The 25635-nt window shown below is 36.7% G+C and overlaps 1 protein-coding gene across 1 annotated transcript; it reads right to left on the minus strand.

Annotated features, from left to right (window-relative positions):
• Nucleotides 1–8868: 8868 nt before the first annotated feature.
• Nucleotides 8869–11063, minus strand: LOC126613915 (cytochrome P450 84A1-like). The gene is made up of 2 exons (XM_050281531.1): nt 10073–11063; nt 8869–9800 (listed from the first exon to the last, which is right to left on the minus strand). Exons 1-2 carry the CDS (start codon nt 11003–11005, stop codon nt 9180–9182), a joined length of 1554 nt encoding a protein of 517 aa, XP_050137488.1. The 5' UTR covers nt 11006–11063; the 3' UTR covers nt 8869–9179.
• Between the last annotated feature and the right edge of the window lie 14572 nt (nt 11064–25635).

Consider the following 25635-nt stretch of genomic DNA (forward strand, 5'->3'; position numbering starts at 1 on the left):
TCCTCATCATTAGTAAGCTTGTGCCAGTTAGATTTACTTTGGTCTTTCCCTTTAACGGATTCCTTATTCCTGGTGCAAGAAGCTCTTCAATTGTGGTCTTTCAAAATGCTACAGTTTCGAGTGGTGTGACTAGTGCATTGGTGGAAGGAGTAGTATTTGTTTGACCTTTTCTCTGCTAGATGTTCTGGGAGGGGCTTTGGCCATTTGAGGAAAGGTAACGTTTGTCCCTGATGCTATGAAGGATGTTGATGATAGTAGTGCTCAAGGCAGTGTATTGCCTTGACATGGATGAGGCTGGCTTGTCTCTGCATCCTCTCTTGTCATCCCGACGAGGAGAGGGATGTGGAATGTCACAATCATCCCTCTTCCCATTAGGTTTTCTGCTGTGATCATGATTGAGGATTAGCTTTCAGGTCTTATCATCCTAGTTAGTGAGGTCGTCTGTCACGTGAAAGCACTCCGCCAAAGTGGCGTAGCCATACTTCTTTTTGTTCTACTTTTGAGAGAAGGGCAAGTGGACGTAGAGTCCCTGCTTAAAAGCCATGGTAGCGAGTCTGTCATCAGGCCTTTCCTCTTCAACCAACTCATCATGGAACCATTTTAAGAAGGCCCTGAGACTTTCATCTTTGTTTCGAGCAGCCATGTTGAATATGGCTTCATGACGTTTTCATATATCGCGGTTCACTGAGTAAGTTTTTGCGAAGATGTCGGCTAAGCTTTCAAACAATCGAAAATAAACGGGTTGGCAAATCTGAGAACCATCTCATGGCGGGTCCATCTAGAGTGGATGGGAACATCTTGCACATTCATGTGTCATTGTGTTGTACAATACCATGGTATTCTGATTATGCATAATGTGATAATTTGGGTCGAAATCACTGCGGAAGTACTTAAACTAGATTGAGAGAATTTCTCAAGCGGAGGTGCCGACTCGATTGTCAAGAAAAGTGTGCTTCTGGTCTTGGCGACAATCTTGCTAGAGATGCGAGGCAGAATTTTCCTCGGTGAATACCTAGTCATGTCACAGTTCAAAAGTCGTAGTCTCTCCCGCTCTTGCGAGGACTCTAGATGATTAAGATTATACAAAAACCTAAGATTATACAAAAACTATTAAGATTATAAAAAGGTTAAAAATATATCTACTTTAGGAAGCTAACTTGATGTGTCTATTTTAGGAAGCTAACTAGTAACAGAATACCAACAGTGGCAGGCACTTGGTCTGCTACCACAACTCAGTGCTTCGGTATTTCTTTAATTTTAGGGAACTAAGTCATGTAGTGATTTAGACACATTTATAGAGTATTGGCCGTGAAATGATTTCAACTCATTTGTAGTGTTTCCGGTGAAAAGGTACAGTGCTCACCGATATTATTTTAGTTTAACTACATGTCCAAATGTAATGTGTGAAATTTTTTTTTTTTTAAATTTCGATGTAATTAGTACATATTTCAACAGTGCTTTGAGGTTAATTTTTAGTTAAAGACTGTTAGGGTAAAATTGGCAATCCCTGACAAAATGTCTGAGTCTGTAATAGCTTAGACTTGTTACATATTTACAATTGTAATAGTTTTAGTCTAGGGAGGTTTCTCACACTTTCGATGCGAAGATGTTACCGAAACGCGATACTCATCCAGGTACGTTTGCATGCATGCATCCAACTACATTCATCTATATCATATGTTATTGTATTTGGGTTAGGACTTTTATCCTTGTGTGTTTTACTTTTCTAGAATGAATTATCCCGTCTATCAAATCGTGTTATCAAACCGGTTTTTCAAACCGTGTTTTCAAACTTAGGTGTTTGCATGTCGGTAGGACTTATCTGTTTGCATGGGAGTTATCTGATTGCATGTTGGTAGAATTATAAAACTACATGGATTGCATTGTAGTTCTTATCAGATAAAGGGCCGATGCTTTTTGTATATATATGGGAAGTCAGGAACGTGAAAAAGTTGAGCCATATATGCATGAAAACTGATTTCATTGAAAAGAATTTTTAGAAGCACCAGCTTTGGTTTTTTTGTGCGTGGAAAAATAATTTGAATATTGCTGTTATCTTGTGGTTCCAACAGCATGGGTTTTTAAGAGAAAATATTATTTTTCATGCTGATTTCTTTGAGGTTTTAAATTGAAAATCAATTATGGAAATGTGCCTTGTGATTTTCGTAATTGATTGTTTTTCAAACAAACACTTCATCATATAAACATTCTGCATGATCGAGTTAGCATCTTGCAAAGTTCGAGGGAAAGGTGATTGACGGCTGCGTTAGTGCCGTGCCACTTCAACTCGAAGACTGAAGAAAGATCGAGTAGCAAAGCGCAGAGACAAAGCTGCCAACTGGTATGAGTGTCTAGTTGATGAGTTTTGCAAGTCTTTATGTATTCTTTCTTTCTTAGTGCTTCCTGGCTTGGTAGCCCGAGGATTTTCCCAGTGGTGGGTTTTGCCTCGTTAAATCCTACATCGTGTGTGTGCTCTTTATATTCGTGCTGAATATTTGTGTAGGATTATGTTTGCATAACTGATTAATTTAAACCATAATTTGCATTAGTGTTAAGTTGAAATTTATAGATTAAGTTAGTATCCATCCCAGGACTTTCAAAGACGTAAGCATTTCAAAGTGTGGTTCACACGGATCATATAAAAATGAATATTAAGTGAGAAGTGGGAGAATATCAAACCAACGCCGGAAGAATTATTAAACTAATAAAAGATGTTATGGTGATGCTAAAACATGCAATCTAATATAATCTAGAAATCTAATGGCGAAATAAAACCGTGATCAATGGCTGGAGTTAATGTCTAAATTCCTTGACAGCATTTGGTATAGCTAATTATAAGGTCAAGAATCAAATCTTTCACCTTTCGCATACAGTATATACTTAATTATGAATGAATTAAGAATTCATGCACCATTCACATTGAAGAAGAATTCATGCATGATTCATGTTGAAGAGAGGGTTAGGTATAGCCGCTTCATGTTGAAGGGAGGATTAGGTTTGGCCGCTTCATGTTGAAGAGAGGTTTAGGTATAGCAGCCATTTAAGGTTTTATCCTAAAGACAAAAAGAAACCAACAATATTAAAGATACGTCAGTTAGTACTACGGTCTAATTATCGCCAACGGCAAAATTGAACCGCATTATTATGACAAGTCCATTGTAAGGTTTAGCCCGCTCTCTTACCCTTTTAGTGTAAATACTATTGTTTGTTAAAAAAAGAAGGGAAAAGACAGGAAAAAAACAAATCCTTGAATTAGTTTAATTCTAGATAGCTGACCCAATAGCACCAAAATAAAAAATAAATCAAACAGTAGCTCAAATTCTGCATATAAAAGGCCCCAATATATCGATCTCTTACAACTTAGCAACATTTTTGAGTTGCCTACCACTTCTACTATGCGGCATATTCCACCTGCGATTGGAGATGTTGTCTTGGACTTGGAGGACTTGTCGTTCACGTTAGGGTTGGAAATGGCAACCCTGCGTAAAAACTCCATGCGGAAGTGGAATATGCCGCTGTATTGCTTGGCCAGCTTGGCAAGGCCCCGGTGGGTTAGTTGGTCCATCCTTAACATGTTACCAATGAGGTGTAGGCCTTTGGGGCCGGGCAAGTACGGCGGTCTTCGCCAGAAACGGAAAATTAGAGGAAGGAGGAATAGGAGTGGTGTCATGGATTGTAAGGGCTGCAAGGATTGCAGAAGAGAATCCATATTGTGTGTGTTTCTTTTGTTCCTTTTTTCACCTTTTTTGTGGGTATGATTAGTAGAAGTGGTAGGGCAACTCAAATGTTGCTAAGTTGGACGAGATATTATGGTGCCTTTTATATGCAAAATTTGTGCTACCGTTTGATTTTGTTTTTTTTATTTTTTTGGTGCCGCTGTTGAATTAGTTCATGCTGTCTAAAATTAAACTAAAGAGCTTTAATGAAAAGGGGTTTCCCAAACTTTTGTTTTTTTATGCAGAAAAATACGATGTCATAAAATACTGCATAGGTTCTCTTGTTTCGATACCTGATGTCGGTCTTGCCGCACTTCGTATCGTAAAGTAAACTTGTCCTGTAGTTAACGATGACAAATCCCAATAGGGGAAAACTGGGAAAGGGTCCATTCTTTTCGAGCTGTTGTAATTTTAAGAAATGTGATAAAAAGATGTGAAAGATAAAGGCAAAGTCATTACAATGTAAATGTGATAAAGATGACGAATTCTTATATGCTGCTTTTGCTCTCTGATGAACCGAGTTTTATGTCAATTCTCCATTGAACTCGTACCTACTGCCGATTTCCCGCTATACATTTATTTTGGCCAATTTTCTTCTTAAATTATTATAAATTGTCAAGTTCCTGTTAGTGTCGTGTTTTATCACATTTTATTTATTTTTAATAAACAATATTATCTACACTAAGGGGTGAGGGGGTGGGCTAAACCTCAAAATAAGCTAGCAATAATATGGTTCAAAATTACCTTTGACGAGAATCGAACCCAAAACCTCGCTTACAAGTGAAGAGAAATACTATTAGACCGTAGTACTAAGCGGTTGTCACCTTCCATTTAGTTTTACATTTTGGAAGAGCCACATGTTAGTCATTAAATTTGTTTGTTATTTGTTACTCTTCCTTCGTTTAATATTTGATTTTTGAATAAAATTTAAATGAAACATGAACAACCATAGAGGGGAAATTGGCTATATACAATAGTGTAGGGGGAATTAGTTAAAATAAAAGTTAAAGGGGAAAATCAATAATGGCGGACAAGTTCAGGGGGCAAGTTAGTTAAAGTAAAAGTTTAAAAGGAAAAATCGACAATAACTGACAAGTTCAGAAAGGGAATCGATATTATTATGTTCTTAAATTTCAATAAGTGATGGGTACGGACGTTGATACCTTTCATTGACAGGCTTATAAACTGGTAGCCTGTTAGAGGCCTTAGTCCAAATTTGGCCCAAATAAGGGAGGATTAAATTGAATTTTTTTTCAAAATATATATTGAAACCTGAGTTGTGTTAAATCCAAAATATTTTCGAATTGGTGAAGACATTATAAATTTATAATCAGATGAAAATGTTTTCAATTTTTCAATTAAAATGAATTTACATTGCGTCTCATATTTAGTGAACTTAAAATATTGAAACAATAAGATATTTAACATCGGAAGAGAGGGTATGAAAAATCAGACCAGTGAGTTTTTATTTTTATATATGATACACTTTCATATAAACAATAGCAGATACCATATTGTCACACATAACTTGGTCAAATTAATTTTCTTGATGTTTGTGTTAATATCAAATCATAAACGGTAATATTAAACAAAATTTTTTAACTTTCGTCATAAGCAAATTACAATAGCACACGAGTAGGCTTTTCTTTTGTGGTTTTAATATATTATATAAGTATCTACGTTAGTTCGTGATTTGCAAATAAAAAAATGTGTATTAATTTTGGATTTTTTAGTTAAAATGGTCTCTGACGTTGATATAATTCTTCACTTTTATTTCTGAGATTTAAAATTAATAGAAGTGGTATCTGAGTTTGTCCATCAATCATTTTAGTCATTCAATGAAAAATTTCGTTAAATAAGAATTAAAGTGACGAATATACCTTCAATTTTGTCAAATCATTATGGTTCATTGTTTATAAAGTTGAGGATATTTTTATCATTTGATACTTAATAGATATTTTTCATGGAAGTACAAAATGATTGATGGTGAACAAACTCACGGATCACTTTTATCGATTTCAAATCTAAAAGATTAAAGTGAGGAGTCATGTCAATTTTATGTACTAATAAAAAGCCTTGATGTTAAGGAGTGTATTTCCATATATGAAAAACAAATCTAAAGTTAAGTCATCCATCTCACTCTCGGCGGTCTGCACATCAACATCTAGTGTCGAAACAAGAGAAGAAATCAAGATAATTTATATGATCTAGCAGGGAAGCTTGACCAATTCCAGGTCATGATCTTGATGGATAAACAGTAACGATGATATTGGTACTCAACCATGAAAGTGAAAACACCAATATATCAGTCAATAAATCTAATTACGAAAGGAATCAGCTTAGCCATGTCCATATGAGAGGGTTTGAACAGAGCAAACGGGCACTCGAACAGAACAAGTTTCCTTCTACTTCTTCATCTGATGACACACCAAACCAGACTTCTCTCAGCCAGGCCCCTCCGCTCCGCGACATCCTTCTCTAACCCTTAAGGTTAAACTACTACAAACTTTTCTTTTCACTTACTTTATTATATATATTAAAAAGAACAAACTAAAAGGAGATAATATATTGGCCAATGCAAAGATATATATTTAATCATCTGGATAGGTACTCAATCCCAGTCCATTTGCCAACTCAATCTAAATAACCAAGCACAGTGGGTCCTAGTTCTTGAGCACCAAACCAGCAAACTTTTGAAAACCCCAGGTACCACTTGAGGGCGGAAAATCTTAGATGGATGCCTTCCAGCTCTCGCAGTTATACATACATAAACTGATAAGCACAATCTTCTTTCACACACAAAAAAAATAAGTAATGCTATGAAGATTAAATTTTGTAAACTAAATGACATGAAAGTTAATAATTAAATTATTACTTAAACGTTGATAAACGTGCTCATTTCTTATTGGTGACACATCATTTAATTTCAAATTTAATCTTCCTAGCATTACTCCAAATAAATATATCACTGTAATTCATGATCATTGATATATTTTTATATACTTAAAGAAAACAAGGAAAAGGCCTCGCGTCTTTTTCACTTGAGTCCTCACTTCCCACCAAAACTCAATATTCCATCTCTCTCTCTCTCTCTCTCTCTCTCTCTCTCTCTCTCTCTCTCTCTCTCTCTCTCTCTCTCTCTCGGTTGTACAAAGTACACACATGCTGATGCAACTCAACAAGGGCAGTCACTGCAACATTTCCTGCACGCGTAGGTTAACTAGTGCACTGTCCTATATATATGCTTTGCAGTACTTCTTCTGATCATATACACAGATCAGATAGACATATAGTTGTACAAAACTAATTTTACAAACAAGAAATTCTTTTACTAATTATATATGGACAATTCTATACGTGTGCACAGTTGTATAAATGTATAAGATAACGCATAGTTGTACACAGCTAGTCGTAAACAAGATCTCTTCGGGTCGCTAGCAAGGACACGCTTATATAACAAATAAATAGTATTTACAAAAGGCGCACTTTTCTTGCAAATATGGAGCCACCAAAAGACATTGATCTGACTTGGGCACCATATATACAGCCTTCTAAATTATATTTAGCTTTATATGTCAACGTCCTCACCAACATTCATTCATTCTCACCATCCTCACAATATCACATCTTTAATATAAGAAATTCAACCACTATATAAGTATAATCGAAATGAGTCAATTAGTGTCTGTTTTCAGAGCTGCTGAGGACAGTATGAGCTACTTATATCGTAAGCACAGCTGTACATAAATCTACCATTCCTACCGACCACAAAAAAAAAAAAAAAAAAAACAAATTGAAATCGTAACATAAGCAGTCCATCAATTATTAGACCTACTCCCTTGGAGTAAAGCTCAAATTTTAAGTTACAAATTTACCCCAACTTGCTCCAACTCTTAGACCATCTCCAATCCTGACCTAAAACCTAAAAATATTTAGCCCATAAAATTTAAGTTTTAGCCCAGAAACAGCTTTTCTACTCCAACCCTTTTGGCCTAAAATTTTAGCCCCAGATTATCAAAAAATGAATTAAGGCTATTTTTTTTTTAAATTAACTTTTAAAAAAAAAATTATGTAGACTATCTTAAAAATATTTAAATTCCGATAAATTTTGAAAAATTACTAAATCAATACATGAAAATCATGATAAACCACATAAACTTAAAAAAAAAAAAATTATTCTAGCCGTTGGAAAAAAATATTTAAATTCCGATAAATTTTAAGATTATTCTGGCCATTGGATTTAAATTTGGACCGTTAGATCTTTTTTTTTTACCGGATTTGATTATATTCTATTTAAGTCGTTGGATTCAATAAATATATAAATATAAAACAAAAAAATAATTGAATGTGGATTGTTGGATTAACCAACGGTCCAATTACCACCACCACCCGATGAAGAAAAGTAGCCGTTGGCTACAGGACAAGGCCCACTTTTCACTCTCATCCGTGGGTCCCAGCAGCTTTTGTGGGCTAAATTTGTGACCTATATTTACCTTCATTTTAAGTTTTAGGTTTTAGGTTTGGTTTAGGTTTTGGGTTGGAGTGGATTTTGGGGGGGGGGGGAAGGGGAAAATTTAGGTTATAAGCCACCATTGGAGATGGTCTTAGGGCAAATATGAGTTAAAACTCAAAACTCATTTATGGGCTAAATTTAGCTCAAGATTCCCCATGAGTTAGAAAGACTGGCTCACTATATATGTATATTTTTTTTAGTTTTATATTTATAAATTTATTGAATTAAACGGTTAAGATCTAATTTAATGAAATCCAATGGTAAAAGAATAAAAAAATTCGAATGGTCCAAATATAAAGCTAACGGCTAAAGTAATTAAAAAAAAAAATTCTTTTATGTGTTTCATATTCTTTCACAAGTTTCATGGTGTCGGTTAGTGATTTTTTAATATTTGTCGGAATCCAAATATTTTTAGGTTAAAATGTTCATAAAATTAGATTAGGATAGTCTACATCATTTTTTTTTTAAAGTAACTTTTAAAAAAAGAGCCTATATTCATTATTTAATAATCTGGGACTAAAACTTTAATCTACAAGGGTTTGAGCAAAAAAGTTGTTTCTCAGTTAAACTCTGAATTTTCTGGACTAAAAATTTTAGGTTTTAATCCAAAGGTTGGAGATGGTCTTACACCATGACAAATAATTTTGCAACTCATCCACTAATTTTATTTCAATACAATAATAACAAAACAAAAAAAAAAGGAAATTAAAGATAAATTTGCTTACATATTAAACAAAACAAGAGACTGTCTATATACACAAAGAGAGAGAAATAAAAAGTCCCACAAACTTTTTAAAGTCTCTTTGTAATTATTTTGTTTTTCAAAAGAACAATTAAAAACAAGTGCAATTTACCTGCCGTTTTTACTGTATGTATACTTTGACATTGCACTCCAAACATGTTGCACACTGTTTCTTTCTCCTCAATCCAACTCTGTTTTTTCATCGCCATCAGAGTGGACAAACCACCCTTTTACTCGGTACGGCGACGAGTCGACTCGCTCTCGGAGCGGTGAGTCCAAACACGTCGTTCATGTCAAGCTCACTAGGTTTCATCCCATCAGGCAACTCCCATGTAAAACAATGAAGCATGTGCGCCACCGCCATCTCCAGAGCGTACAACCCTAGCTGCATTCCCGGGCACGACCTCCGACCGGACCCGAACGGAATGAACTCGAAATTACTCCCCTTAAAGTCAGGCACACCTTCTTTCAGAAACCTAGAGGGCTTGAAGGATTCAGGGTCTTCCCACGAGTCCTTGTCACGCCCAATGGCCCACGCGTTAATCATCACGCGCGATTTTTTGGGAATGTGGTAGCCAGCTACTACAGCGTCCTCCGAGGTCTCGTGGAGGAGTAGAGGAATTGGCGGGTGGAGTCGCAGTGTCTCTTTCAGGGCACATTTTAGGTAAGTCAACTTCTCGAAGTCGGCCTCTTCAGGTCGACGGTCTAGACCCACCACATTTAAAAGTTCTTGTTGGACCCTCTTTAGATCCTCCGGGTTCTTCATCAGCTCCGACATGGCCCACTCTATTGCCGACGCCACAGTCTCCGTCCCGCCAAACATTACGTCCTGCATGTACATAACATATACAATTAGCTTACTAATTTGCATATACAACATGTTATGTAGTCAGATCGTCAACCTCAACTATTATTAATTTTTAAAGTTAAATATGTTAGACTTTCTATCTTCATAATCTCAATCAACACAATTTATTATATCTGATCAGATAAAAAGAATAAATTAACCAAAAGTTTAGTTCAAGAATACAGGTTACAGAGACATGCAACCTGAATGCGGGGTTATAATATCTGATATAAAAATGTGTAATAGTTATATACCATGATGATGGCCTTGATGTTATCCCTAGTAAGTTTGATGGCGTTTTGCAAATTATCTTCAGATTCATTTACTTTAGCTTCTTCACTATAAAAAGCCAACAAATCATCCACCATGTCCGTCTCACCATCATTCAATCCCTTATTGTTCTTCTTCTTCTTCTCCATGTGATCGTCTATGATGGTGTCAATAAACCGATCCAACGACTCACGAGCCTTAGCGAGTCTATTGTTTAGCCCCTGAGGATCAACCCACCCTAGGCTGGGAATAAAATCAGCAATATTAAAAGCTCCAAACAACTTGGAGAATTCCTGCAGTATCCCAATAAACTCATCCTGCCCCTCCTGCGAGCTCGTACCGAACGCCGCCCGATAAATAATATTTTTCGTGAGCGAAAAAACCAACTCTCCGATGTTTACAGCCGAACCAACATGAACTGTGACGGTCCTAACCGCCGTGTCCACTTCGTCCCTAACAGACTCCCACGACTCGGCGCGTTTGCGACTAAAAATCTTCATGACGCAGAGCTTACGCATCTGGCGCCAGAAGGGCCCGTAGTGCGCGAAGGCCATGTCTGCGCGGTCGTAGGTGAGGTAGCTGATGGCGATGGTGGCCGGGCGGTTGGAGAAGATGTTGTCTTGGACTTGGAGGACTTGTCGTGCCACGTCAGGGTTGGAAATGGCAACCATGTGTAAAAACCCCATGCGGAGGTGGAATATGCCGCCGTATTGCTTGGCCAGCTTGGCGAGGCCCCGGTGGGTTAGTTGGTCCATCATTAACATGTTGCCAAAGAGGGGTAGGCCTTTGGGGCCCGGCGGGTACGGTGGTCGTCGCCGGAAACAGAAAATTAGAGGGAGGAGGAATAGGAGTGGGATTATGAACACGAGTGGTGTCATGGATTTTAAGGGTTGCAAGGATTGCAGAAGAGAATCCATAGTGTGTGGATTTTAAGGGCAACTCAAAATGTTGCTAAGTTGGAAGAGATATTGTGGTGCCTTTTATATGCAAAATTTGTGCTACTGTTTGATTTATATATTTTTAATTTTTTGGTGTTGCTGTTTCATTGGGTCATGCTATCTTGAATTGAACTAATTCAAGGAGTTTTCTCTTTTTTGTTTTTAAAATTGTATGGTTTGAAAGTTAGAGTATTTTGTCTGTAAAGAAAAAGTAATAGTGCTATGGATGAGATAAGAAGTTTACCCATTTTTTGAATTGTCATTTTCCCTGATCATTATCCAAAGGTCCGAGTCCGCTTTGGCATATAAATACGAATCCGGATCCTCGCGAGATTCTTTTTGTGAGGATCCCAAGGATCCGTCGATCTTGTCTGTTTATCGTACATCATGCGGTCAGAAATTATTTTAAATATTTTCATTTAAAATTAAACACAAACAGTACTTGACAAAAATTAACTGCACGATGTACGATAAACAGACACGATTCAATGATCCTCAAGATCCTCACCAAAGGATTCAGAGATGATCCTGTTGGTATAAATACCAAGTCATACTACACTTATAGCATTTTTCATACTATATTTGTACCATATTTTTAGTAGGAGTAATGTTAGACCATCTCCAATCCTGACCTAAAACCTAAAAATATTTAGCCCAGAAAATTTAGGTTTTAGCCCAGAAACAGCTTTTCTACTCTAACCCTTTTGGCCTAAAATTTTAGCCCTAGATTATCAAAAAATGAATTAAGGCTATTTTTTTTTTAAATTATGTAGACTATCCTAAATTAATTTTATGAACATTTTAACCTAAAAATATTTAAATTCCGATAAATTTTGAAAAATCACTAAATCAATACATGAAAATCATGATAAACCACATAAACTTAAAAAAAAAAAATTATTCTAGCCGTTGGAAAAAAATATTTAAATTCCGATAAATTTTAAGATTATTCTAGCCATTGGATTTAAATTTGGACCGTTAGATCTTTTCTTTTACTGTTAGATTTCATTATATTCGATTTAAGCCGTTGGATTCAATAAATATATAAATATAAAAAAAAATTGAATGTGGACCGTTGGATTAACCAACGGTCCAATTACCACCACCACCCGATGAAGAAAAGTAGCAGTTGGCTACAGGACAAGGCTCACTTTTCACTCTCATCCGTGGGTCTCAGCGGCTTTTGTAGGCTAAATTTGTGACCTATATTTACCTTCATTTTAAGTTTTAGGTTTTAGGTCTGGTTTATGTTTTGGGTTGGAGTGGATTTTGGGGGGGGGGGGGGAAGGGGAAATTTAGGTTATAAGCCACCATTGGAGAAACCAATTTTTTTAAACCAAATTTGCAAATTAAATGATGTGGTTGTAAATGATTGGATTATTAATTAAGTGTCGATTAACATGTTTATTTTTTATTGGTGACACGTCATTTGATTTGCAATTCAGTTTAAAAAATTTGGTCTCCTAACATTACTTTTTTAGTAGAAGTATTAACCCATCAACACATGTGAGTTTCACTTTATTAGAGAGGTTTACAAAATCTGGTATGAAAAATGTAATGAGAATAGTACTATTGATTAATACGTAAAAAATACAAATATTCTAAACTCGAAGAAATAAGAGAGTTGGTTGCATTTACTAACAAAAACGACCATTCAGATAATGATAGGGAGACTAAAATTTTAAATTAAATGAAGTGTCATCAATAAGAAATAAGTATGGTAATCAATACTTAAATAATAATTTAATCATTAACAACCATCTCATTTAGTTTACAAAATTTAATTTATAAAGAATCCTAACATTACCCCAGAAAATTGCTTCAATTTGACTTTGTCTAAAGTAAAGCAATTGAATATTTATAAACTAATTTCTAAGCTGTACGTATTAATAAAATTATATTATATCTTAAAATATAAATTATATTATACTTTCAATATATTGTTTATTATGCTACCAAAATTATGACTCAAAATAAGATAGTGCTTATTTGGAAAACAAATCTTGATTGATTTATTTTGTAGGTTTATTTTTTACTTTAGGGTAAAACCCTTGGCCATATTTAACCCTCGCTTGACTGTAAATCATGCATGAATAATCCGTTAGTAATTAAGTACTGTATGCCAAAGGTGAAAGATTTGATGCTCGACCTTATTAGCTTTGCCAAGTAGTTGTCAAGCTTTAGACATTCCAGCCGTTGACGGTTTCATTTCACCATTATTTACAAGATTAGCTGGATTAGATTGCGTGTTTTTGCATCACCATATCATCATTTATTAGTTTAATTAGTCTTCTGGCGCCATCGGATTTGATTTGATATTCTCCTACTTCTTTTCTCCTAATATTCTTTCCATTATAGGATCGGTGTGAACCACACTTTGAAATACTTGCGTCTTTAACGAAAATCAACATCAAAGCACTGTTGAAGTATCTCCTACACCAAAGTTTTGATGAAGTTAAATCTTGAATGGTACTGTCCAGACACCTATTTTTATTTTTCACGTAATTCTCTTAATTTTCAGCCGTTTGATATAATAAGTTAAAGAAGATCAATGATAAAAAATTAACAAGGGTATGTGCAAAAATAAAATTGAGTGTGTGAATAAAACTACTCTAAATTTTATTTATACTAAATGGTTTCTCTACTAATTATATCTAGATTTTTTAAAAAAAAAATTCACACATATTAGATTGAACATGTAGTTAAATTGAAACATTATCGACATTAGTTAATAGCGAGCGGCTAAACCCTTTTCAAAACTTTGAGCAGCACCCGGAAAACTACATATTGTTGGAATCATATCATGGCCAATACTCACACGGAGGTGTCTAAAAAATTAAAGAAAAAGTGAAGTCTAGAGATATGGCAGTGGACCACCACTTTGGGCATGAACATCAGTCAAGTTTTGACATGTTTCTAACAATGCATGCGTTTGAGTGTACTTCCTGCCTCGTTTGGTATTCTGTTACTAGTTCGCTTCCTAAACAGATGTCAAGTTAGTGTTTGGAATTGGAAAGGGACAGCGACTGCCTCAACATCATCAACTGCCTTGTGTGAAAATTCACATTCCTAACCTTGTTGGGTGGAAATTCACATTTTAATTTCACATTTGGGTTTTAGATGAATTTCTGTATAATATTATGGTGGTTTGAATAGGCAGCTTGTCCAACAACAAAAAAAAATTGTTAGCACGATACTTAGATATTACCATAGTATTTTCAAACTGTCATATACTTAATGAATTTGGGTTTTAGGTTTGTCATACAACTAATGAGATTTAGAATAATTGAGAAGTGATAATTTGTCACATAATCGAGGAAACATATTGTGTTGTGGACACTGTGGACACGTGTAAATGAGTTGTGTTTTGTCGTTTTCTTGTCAAACTCATTTTCTTGATTGATCCCTTCAATGGATTACAATGATCACCTATATATGTGTTGCTGTTTATAGACTTGCAGAGCAAGTTACTCTAACCTCTTCCTTATACCAACTAACTATATCTCTAACAAATCTTGTCACAAACATATTCCAACTAACCACATATAACAACCTATTTAATCGCTTGACAAGTGGCATTGATCTGACCATCGATTACTTTCTCACTTGTATCATAGTTTTTTTGTTTCATCCTTCTTAGATCCCCCATCAATTTGTTGCTCGAGGGAATTGAGCATGAGATTGCTACAATGATGTTGGAAAAATGGTGTAGATAAGCCCTTTGTAAGAATGTCTGCTAATTGGTCTGCAGAAGATACATGTTGAACTTGAAGATCTCATCGAGTAACTCTCTCACGTAGAAAGTGGTAGTCTAATTCAATATATTTTGACTTAGCATGAAACACAGGGTTTGTGGAGAGTGCAATGGCTAAAACATTATCACAATATATCATCATTGGAGATGAATATAAAGGAATATAAACATCACAAAATAGTTGTCGAATCCAGGCAAGTTTAGCAGCAGTGATTGCTAGAGCCTTATACTCAGCTTTTGTGGAAGATTGAGAAACTGTATGTTGTTTCTTAGATGCCTAAGATATAGGATTTGAACCAAGAAACACTACAAAGCCTAAAGTTGATCTCCTATCATTTGGATCACTTGCCCAATCTGCATCACTATAAGATTGCAAATACATTGGTCCTGGTTTGAAGTGAATTTCATAGGTAGATGTACCTTTGAGATATCGAATGATTCTTTTAACTGCAATTACATGAGAAACCATGGGATTGTGTATGAACTGACAAGCTTGATTTACTGAAAAAGCTATGTCAGGTCTTGTAAATGTGAGGTATTGAAATGTCCCAACAACACTCATATATTGTTCAGGATTGTGATAAGATTTCCAATCATCTTTAAGTAGCCTATGATAAGGTAGACATGGTGTAGCACATGAGTCCTGTAAATCAACTCATTGATATATTTTGTTTGTGATACAAACAATTATTCTAAGGTATAGCTGATCTGCAATCCTATAAAATAGTGCAATATACCCAAATCTTTCTTTTCAAACTATGCAGTGAGAGCTGTGATTAACTTGGTTGATCAATTAAGAACTACTTCCTGTGAGAATTACATCAACATACATAAGCAATAGGACAGTTCTTTTTTAAGACTGTTGCACAAACAAAGAAAGATCAGCTTGTGAAACTTGGAACCCCAAACTTGGTAAAAAAAAAACTTGTAAATCTCTCATTCCAAGCTCTGAGAGCTTGTTTTAGACCATATAATGACTTCTAAAGCTTCAGATATAATTTGATGGGTGTGTTGAACTCTCAAACCTTGGAAGTTGTGCCATATAGACTTCTTCTTGAAGTATGCCATGTAGAAAGACATTTTTTTACATCTAATTGTCTAAGAGACCATTTGAATTGAGCAGCTAATGCAATGATCAAGCTTATTGTTGTAGGTTTTACCACATGACTGAGTGTTTTTGAGTAATCTACACCCTCCTCTTGGCTATATCCTTGTGCCACAAGTCTTTCCTTATACCTTGTCATAGACCCATATGCATTTTTCTTTATTTTATATATCCATTTGCATCCAACCATGTTCTTATCAAGTGGTAATGAGACTAAAGACCATGTCTTCTAAGAATGAAGTGTAGCTATATCCTCTTTCATTGCATCATGCCATTCTGAAACTTTTAATGCAATTGTGAAAGTCTTGGGTTTTGAAGTGACAGTTGCAGAGAAAGCTTTCTTTTTGAAGAGAAAGCTTTCTTTTTGAACACCCCATTCTTAAATCTTGTTTACATGGGATGTACATTCATTGGAATTGGCAAGGCTACACTTAGTTGCTCATGTTGGAAATTAGGATCCATAGGGATGAGATACTATGTACTACAGCTAGTTGGTGATAACTGATGTAATTGAGGTTCACAGGGTATGTGTGATGTGATGTTATCATATGCAGATGAAGAAACAAACTCTGGAGCACTATATGCAATTGTTTCCAAGGAATCTAAGGTTTTGGATGCATACAAGGATTCTGAGTTACTAGATGAATGCATAGTCAAAGACTATGTGGTCTGAGATGAGAGTGAATGAGATAAGGGTGATGATACTTGATTTGTTAATCTGATGATTGAAGCTAAATGACTTGGTGAATGTACTGAAGTACTTGATGAATGCAATTGTGATTATGTAGAAGACAATGTTGATTTGTGAAACAAGCTAGAATCTGAGTATAGAAAACTAGTTTCATCAAACAAGTTATGTATAGATACATAAATTTTATCAGTAGCAACATCTAGACATAAAAAAAAAACCCTTATATAGGCTTGCATATCCCAAAAAACATGAGTTGTTGTTTTGGGTTGAAGTTTAGATGTGTTAATGCACAAAATCAGTGAGGACTTTGGTACAGCAGAAAGTGTCAAGTTTGTGACCTTCACTAGATTGCTCCGGTCATTAGTGTGGATAAGTATGTAAATGGATAGAGACAGGGAAGCAAACACAAGATGTACATGGTTCACCCAGATTGGCTACGTCCACTGAGTAAAGGAGTTCTCATTAATTGTGAAGGGTTTACACAAGTGCATAGGTTCAAACTCTCCTTTAGTGAGTACTAGTGAATGATTTAGTACAAATGACATCAGACAATATTGTGGGAGAATGATCTCCTTTTATAGAAGAGAGTTTCTAGCTTTGTTTTGACATTGACACGTGTTGTGTTGTGATTGGCTTCTGATGTCGACATGTGTCGCGCTATGATTGGCTTCCTAGTTGGAGGGAAACTCTTCTGGGTCCTTAACGGTATAACGTTGACCGGTGCTTGGCAGTTTCGGGATTGGTCAAGTATGGTACAAACAGTGCTCTCCTAAGTTTCCGAGTGAGGGAAGCTCCTTGGTTGGGAACTTGCAAGATCCAAGCCGCTGAGTAATCATGAAACTTCTAAGTACCGAAGTGTGGTATTGTTTTCACTTGCCTTATCTGTCTTATAGGTAGATGCGGCATCTTCTCTAGAAGTACTTTTCCTCCATCCAGGGGTGGTATTTTTAACCAATGGAAATGCACAAGGTAATGTATCAATTTCACTTGAAGCTTACTTGTAGTTTCGGGCTTGGTTAAACACTATACAAACCCTATAGTAGGAGTCCCCCAAGTCTCTGAGTGAGGAAATCTGTCGAAAGATGTGACAAACAAGGTAAGCAATCTGAGTTCCAAGCAATCAGTCTCATATCAGTAATTTGATTTCGAGTTCCGGCTTATTGTTCTCATTCTCCCTATCTTGCAGGCAGCAAGAAGGATAAAGAGAAGAAAAATGAGAAGATATGATATGAGATACTTTTGCTTTTGAAGAAGTAACTTTCCACAGGCTTATTCTTGAACTGGGTTGGAGGGTTTTCTGGTTTCCTCCAGAGTATAAGGCCGACTCAAGAATTTGAGGGTCAAAACAAGTCCATCAAATCAAGAGTGCATTCGACCTTGATGATATGGGATACTTTTACTGTTGACAAAGTAATAGATGAATCGGCACGTGTCCTGTTGCGCTTGTCTCCACATGCTTCCTTGTATCTTTCTCACTTGCCCTATCTATTCCTCAGACAGATGTGGTATCTTTTCTGGAAGCATAAGATGTTGAAGATGAGTACTCGAGAGTAATACCAAGTAAGTAATCAGGCAAGGAGTTCCAGGCAGTCAGTTCCTGACTGGAAGCTTGATTCCAAGTGTTGATTGATTGATCTCTTTCTCCTTGTCTTGCAGGTAAGAACAAGGGTAAAGGAAAAGACAGGGAAAAAGCATGTTATGGGATACTCTTGCTTTTAACCCTGATGATATGATATACTCTTGCTCTGGTGTGGCTTGTCTGCAGAGGTATTATCAGGGGGAAAAGAAGTTGAGTATTTCGAGAGACTCTGTTGAGGGTGACATCTCGGATGTGAAGAAAAGTTGAGCATTTTTATTTTATTTACAGGTCTGCCTGGCTGTGGAGGATGAAGGTCGACATATATAAGAATTTTCCCAACAGCGAGTAGTAACGCTGTTCCTTTACCCTTTTCGATCATAGCAATGTAGTGGGAGCTGCAAGATTCACATGTTTTAAATTCATCAGAGCACTTTGAAAAAGTCGTATGTGGTATCTGGAAAGCTGATGTTGCGTGTGACGATTGCAGACAAGTTTTATCCAAGGAAATTTGGCTTTCAAAGTTCGGAGAGCGGTGCCTCTTTAATTTTTGAACAAGCAATCCTGGAGGGGATCTGGCTCTCGAGATTCGGAGAATGGTGCCTCTTCGATTTTTGAGAAAGCAATCCTGTTGGGGGTCTGCTTTAGAGATTCGGAGAGCGGTCCCTCTTCAATTTTTGAGAAAACAATCCTGTTAGCAGTCTGGCTCTCGAAATTCGGAAAGCGGTGCCTCTTCAATTTTTGAGCAAGTAATCTTGTTGGGAGTTTGGCTTTCAAGGTTTGAAGAGCGGTGCCTCTTTGATTTTTGAGCAAGCAATCATGTTGGGAGTGTTTTCTCAAATGTGAGTAAAGGTTAGGCATTTTTGCTAGTCTACCTTGCCACGGAGCATTGAGGTTGACACACATAGTGACTTTCCAGTTATCAACCAGTGGTGTTGTTCCTTTACCCTTGTAGGTAATAGCAGGGTAGTTAGACCTTCAAAATTTATGTGTCTAAACTTTGTCAGAGATCTTTGGAAAAGTTATCTGTGGTACCCGAGGAGTTGATGTTGCGTGTGAAGATTGTCGACAGATTTTACTCAGGAAAATTCATTTCTTGAAATCTGAAGAGTGGTGCCTCTTCGATTTTTGAACCAACTGCCTTGTTGCCCTTTCTTTTGTAGGGGCACCAATTGTGTGCAAGAAGTACATTAAGAGAGTTATTGCTTGTAGGAATTTTCCCCTTATTTTTGTACTTCAGAGATTTATTGGACCTCATTTCCCTTTCATCATTTCTGAAAATGTATGGCTTATCCGACCGTCGTTTTGACTTGAACTTTGGTGAAAAGGCAGCCTCAAGACAACATATGGCGCCCATCCTTCTTATCCCCTACTGGTCATCGTACCGTTGGGGACTCTATGATGAAGAATGATATGACCGCTGCGGTGGTGGCCATGAACTTTCTCACTCCCAAAGATAACAGACTACTTTCCAAACGGTCTGATGAGTTGGCTGTTAAGGATTCTCTGGCTCTCAGTATTCAGTGTGCAGGTTCTGTGTCTAATATGACCCAACGTCTATTTGCTCGAACCCGCCAAGTTGAATCATTGGCGGCTAAAGTGATAAGTCTCAAACAGGAGATCAGAGGGCTCAAGCATGAGAATAAATAGTTGCACAGGCTCGCACATGACTATGTTACAAACATGAAAATGAAGCTTGACTAGCTGCAGGAATCTGATGGTCAGATTTTACTTGATCATCAGAGGTTTGTGGGTTTGTTCCAAAGGCATTTATTACCTTCATTTTCTAGGGCTGTACCGCGTAATGAAGCTCCAAATGACCAACTTTCGGTGCCTCCTCCTTCTGGGGTTCTGCCCAGTTCTGAGGCTTCGAATAATCACCCTCTGGTGCCTCCTCTTTCTGGGGCTCTGTCGACTACTGGGACTTCTCCTGAGCAACCTTTGTGAAGGCTCCATCTTGTTTGTTTATTTTGATTCATGTATATGTACATATTTTTAGCTTATCAGAGATATCAACAAATAAGCTTTGCTTCATTTCAACGTATTGTGTTAAATACACCAAGGCCTCATTCATTATGTTCTTTGAATTTTTTTTCTTTTGTTGAAGCTTGTATGTTGAGGCTTTATGAGTGAAGCATGTAGGTTGAGGTAATGCTCCATTAATTTCCCGAGTGAGGAAAACTTCTTGGTTGGAGACTTGAAAAATCCAAGTCACTGAGTAGTCGTGAAACTTCCAAGTACCGAGGTGTAATAGCATATGGTAGGAGTCTCCCAAGTCTCCGGTCGAGGGAATTGACAAATGAGGTGTCTTGCTAGTAGCCAAGTTTCCAAAGTAACAAAACTTCATCATTTTCCTTTCTAAGTGGTAGCTCAAAACTCTTCTTTCATGTACATTTGTTATGAAAGTTGTTAGGCCCAAGGAAGAGAAGGCCTATGCTCTCATTTTTCTTTTTTTTTTCTTTTTTTTTTTGAATTTTCGATTTTTCGAATATATATCTATATAAATATATTGAAGCTTTGTAGATGAAGCTTTTGTAAGTGAAGCTTTGCTGTTGAAACTTTTGTAGGTGAAACTTTGGAGTTGAAGCTTTGTAGGTGAAGCTCTTGTGTTAAAGCTTTGTAAGTGAAGCTTTGGAGTTGAAGCTTTTGTAGGTGAAGCTTTGATGTTGAAGCTTTGTAGGTGAAGCTTTTGTGTTGAAATTTTGTAGGTGAAGCTTTGGAGTTGAAGCTTTTGTAGGTGAAGCTTTGGAGTTGAAACTTTGTAGGTGAAGCTTTGGAGGTTGAAGCTTTGTAGGTGAAGCTTTGTAGGTTGAAGCTTGGTGAAGCTTTGTAGTGAAGCTTTGAAGGTTAAAGCTTTGAGGTGAAGCTTTGAAAGTTGAAGCTTTATAGGTGAAGCTTTTGTGTTAATGCTTTGTAGGTAAAGCTTTGAGGTTGAAGCTTTGTTGGGTACCATGAATTGATTTTGCTTCACAATATCTTGATCATGAGTGTGTGAAGCTTTAGGCATTTGTAGTTGCCCTCCATTTGTTAAAGCTTTGTTGGGTAACATGAATTGATTTTGCTTCACATTATCTTAATCAAAAGTGTGTGAAGCTTTTGGCATTTGTAGTTACCCTCAATTTGTTGAAGCTTTTGTTGGTGAAGCTGTGAAGCTTTGTAGGTAAAGCTTTGTTGGGTACCATGAATTGATTTTGCTTCACACTATCTTGATCAAGAGTGTGTGAAGCTTTTGGCATTTGTAGTTGCCTTCCATTTGTTGAAGCTTTTGTTGGTGAAGTTTTTGTGGTGAAGTTTTGTAGGTGAAGCTTTGTTGGGTACCATGAATTGATTTTGCTTCACACTATCTTGATCAAGAGTTTGTGAAGCTTTTGGCATTTGTAGTTATCCTTCATTTGTTGAAGCTTTTGTGGTGAAGCTTTGTAGATGAAGCTTTGTTGGGTACCATGAATTGATTTTGCTTCACACTATCTTGATCAAAAGTGTGTGTGAAGCTTTTGAGAATTGTAGTTGCCCTCCATTTGTTGAAGCTTTTGTTAGTGAAGCTTTTGTGTTGAAGCTTTATAGGTGAAGCTTTATTGGGTACCATGAATTGATTTTGCTTCACACTATCTTGATCAAGAGTGTGTGAAGCTATTGGCATTTGTAGTTGCCCTCCATTTCTTGAAGTTGTTGAATTTCCCAATTTTTTTTTTTTTTTTTTTTTTGTTTGGGAAAACTAGAAATTTGAAAATATGGGAGAGACAACATATACAAATTTTGCTATGTCACTGTTGAGCAAGAGATTGTGATGTCAGCCACACCTTGTTGTAGTCGAAGGTTTGGATGAACCATATAAATTGAATTTGCTTCAAACAGTCTTGATTAAGAGTGTGTGAAACTTTCTACGAGTTGTAGTGTTTGCATTGTTACAGAGGAGAAATGTATGAAGCAGATGCAAAAGGGCTGAAGAGCTTGATCTTCGTATACCATGCACTGAAGCCATTGTTGGCTTGCAATAAGACTTTGTTGGTGACTATAACTCTTGTTAGGTATAAGTGTTCCCCTAGTTGAGTTGTAAAGCTTTAGGGTTTTTTATTATTTGTGAATGCTAGGAGTTCACATGTACAAGTTGTACCATTCGTCTTCTGGTTGGTGGAATGAATGATGAGTTGCTTTCATCACTTGGTTGGTGGTACGAAGGTGAGTTCCTTCATCACCTTTCATCACATTTCATCACCTGGTTAATGGCATGAAGATGAGTTCCTTCTTCACATTTCATCACCTGGTTGGTGGCATGAAGGAGAGTACGGGTTGTACATTTCATCACCTGGTTGGTGGCATGAAGATGAGTTCCTTTTTCACCTGGTTGGTGATAAGAGTGGCATGTTGCCAAATAATATTAGAGTACGGGTTGTACATTTCATCACCTGGTCGGTGGCACGAAGGTAAGTTCCTTCTTCACCTAGTTGGTGATAAGAGTGGCAAGTTGCCAAATAATATTAGAGTATGGGTTGTGCATTTCATCACCTGATTGGTGGAATGAATGAGAGTATGGGTTGTACATTACATCACCCGGTTGGTGGCATGAAGGAGAGTACATGTTGTACATTCCATCACCTGGTTGGTGGCATGAAGATGAGTCCCTTCATCACCTAGTTGGTGAGAATAAGGGCAAGGTGCCGAGGCACATTGTAGCAAGTGTCGAATGACACAAAGTATGTTGAACCCTTTCGAAGCACAGTTGGTTTATGTATGAATGTGTTAGAATGTATGATGTTTATGTAAAAATACGTTGGAATGTATGATGTTGATGTATGAATGTGTTGGAATGTATGATGTTTATGTTGATTGACATGAGTGATTGATGTGAGAATTACTTGACACACAAATTAAACCCTATTGATGACAATTGTAGTATAGATGTAAGTAGGGTATCGTTCTAGGCCGGGGATTAGGAGGGATTGCTAATCTATTCTAAATTAATTTAAAAATATTAAACAAGACTCAAGGACACAAAACTAGGCTAAAAACTCTAATAACTCGAAACACAATTAGAATGACTCAAAATAATGAAAACAATCTAATTAGACACTAGGAACTGAAATGGACGGAAATTGAATTAAAAGACTAACAACAATGAAAACTAACTAAATAATATAATTTAATAATGGGGGGGGTTTGGTTTTGACGAGAAGTAAATTAAACTTAAATAAATTACAGAATTGACAAAAGCATGAAATTAAGGTGAAAGGATAGGTGACGGACTAGCTAGAGGGTTCTTCTCCACACATGACACATATGCAACCTAAATTGATTTTCAGTTGTTCTTTCAATAAATTGTAAATCTCAACGCCCCAAATTAACCGTGAATTGCACTAATTAACCCTCAGTTTTTCCACAAGTTATTGGGTTGGATGATTGCATACGACAACCCAAAACATTCCCTACAAGTTCCCTACATGAATTGCATAATAGAGATACAAGCAAGAATCATTAAGTTCTATGAAAAACATAAGCATTGACGAGGCACTCGTTACTATGATTTGCATGAAACTTATGCCAAGAATTTACTTAACGTGATTGTGACTAGCAACCTTCACTACTTGTGAATATAAGTTCATAACGATTAGGTGAAACTCCCTTATATTCTAGCGTCAAATTCATGTATGTAAATTAAGTATGCATTCTTAATCGACATACAAAAATAAGCTATCAATCAAGCAATTAAGCAAATTAAATCACAACTCAGAAATCACAACTGAAGGTAATCAATTCATATTACAAATATATTCATGGCTTTGAATTAACCTCTAGCCAAAATAAATTTAGTTACACATTATTAAAACAGAAATAAAATATAAGTTTGGAAAGATTTAACCGAGAGAGAAGGCAGCTTGCTCCTTCTGTTTTTCTCCCCGCTGGCGCTGCTCTCTGTTTTTCTGTGCTGCAAGGCAGCTGTTCCTCTCTTCTCTTTCTCGCTGCAAAGGCAGCTTTTGCTTCTCTCACTGGCGTCCTCTTTCTCGCTGCAAAGGCAGCTTTTATTCTCTCCCGCAAGGCAGCTTCGCTGCTTCCCTCCTAGCCCTCTCTCCGACTGTCCTTTCCCTTTTTTTCTTTTTTTTCTTGCTGTCTCCCTTCTGCCCTCTTCCTTTTTTCCTTTTTTTTCCTTTTATTTGCAGTTCCCTCCTCGTGTCTATCTGTCCTTGCTTATTATTTTTTTCCGCATTACCTCAGTGCTCTCTCTCCACTCTGTTTTATATTCTTTCTTTTATTTCTTTTGCCGTTCCTCCACTAGTCCATGTCTTCTCACTGTTTTATTTTCTTATTCTTCTCCATCACTCCATGTCTGCCATGCCATGGATTTCTTTTATTCTTTTTCTTACTGCCATCTTATTTCTTGCCGTGTCCCTCTCCCACTTATTCTGCGCCTCACTCTTTGTATTTTTTTTTTCTTTTTCTTTTGTTTCTTTTATTCCTCCATCATTCCATTATTTCTGTGAAAACAATGCTAACACAAAATTAACTGTACATTAACACAAGGTAAGGTAAGTTGCTACAATTTTAACATAAAAACATCACAAAAACTTTAGAAATAGATGATATAAATGCATGAAATATATGAGTGATCAGTGATGCTTATGAATGTTTTGCTATGCATGAAGGGATCCATGCTTTCGATATGTGAACCATGTTGGTTGTAACACTTAGTATCACATACTTTGTGTCAAAGTATGCATGTTGAAGCTCTGCGTTGGAGTATAAAGGTAGGTCAGCGTAGACCAAGTGTTCCAGTGCTAGGAATGCAAAAGACTCAGAAGAAGTTGTCTTAATTCCCTTTTTTTAAATATTTGCCGAATGGCTTGTGTGACAAAAGATCTCAAGCGATTGAGAATCAAAACATTTGTCATATGTATGCCTTCTTATAATAGCATTTCCTGCAATACCTAGTCCTCCACTTTGAAAGAGTAAGGCTTGGCCTCATAGTCATAATAGTCGACAATACGTTCACCCTTGGTTGTCTTGATACGAACTTTTATCCATCTTGTTGTAATGGGCTTGTTGAGAGTAAAAATCATTCCTCTTACCAAGAGACGAATACGTTTGGTGACTTAGCGAGTAACTAAATGAGGTAGGAGATGATGCAATGGGTGTCTGAATGGCCAAGATTTCCTCACTTGGTAGAACTTGACTTCCACTTCCCATTTGTTGATAGGGTTTAACCATATGGGGGTTCCCTTGGTATGTCATTGCTTCGGCGGAGGCGTGGTTGTAAGCATGTGCCATCACATCAGAGTGAGTCTTCCAAGTGTTGGCATTGATCATGTACTTGAAGAAACAATCACGTAAGCCTACCGTGAAGGCTTTGAGGGCGGTCTTGTCATCTGCCTCAGTGCAGTGAGAATACTCATGGCTAAAGCGACTAACATACTCTCTTAATAACTCGTCCGGCTTCTGGCGAATAGTGTACAAGTCATCTGTAGAATGTAAGCGATCGTTCTAGAAGATG

This window comes from Malus sylvestris, chromosome 2 (assembly GCF_916048215.2).
Source record: "Malus sylvestris chromosome 2, drMalSylv7.2, whole genome shotgun sequence".
Taxonomy (NCBI): Eukaryota; Viridiplantae; Streptophyta; class Magnoliopsida; order Rosales; family Rosaceae; genus Malus; species Malus sylvestris.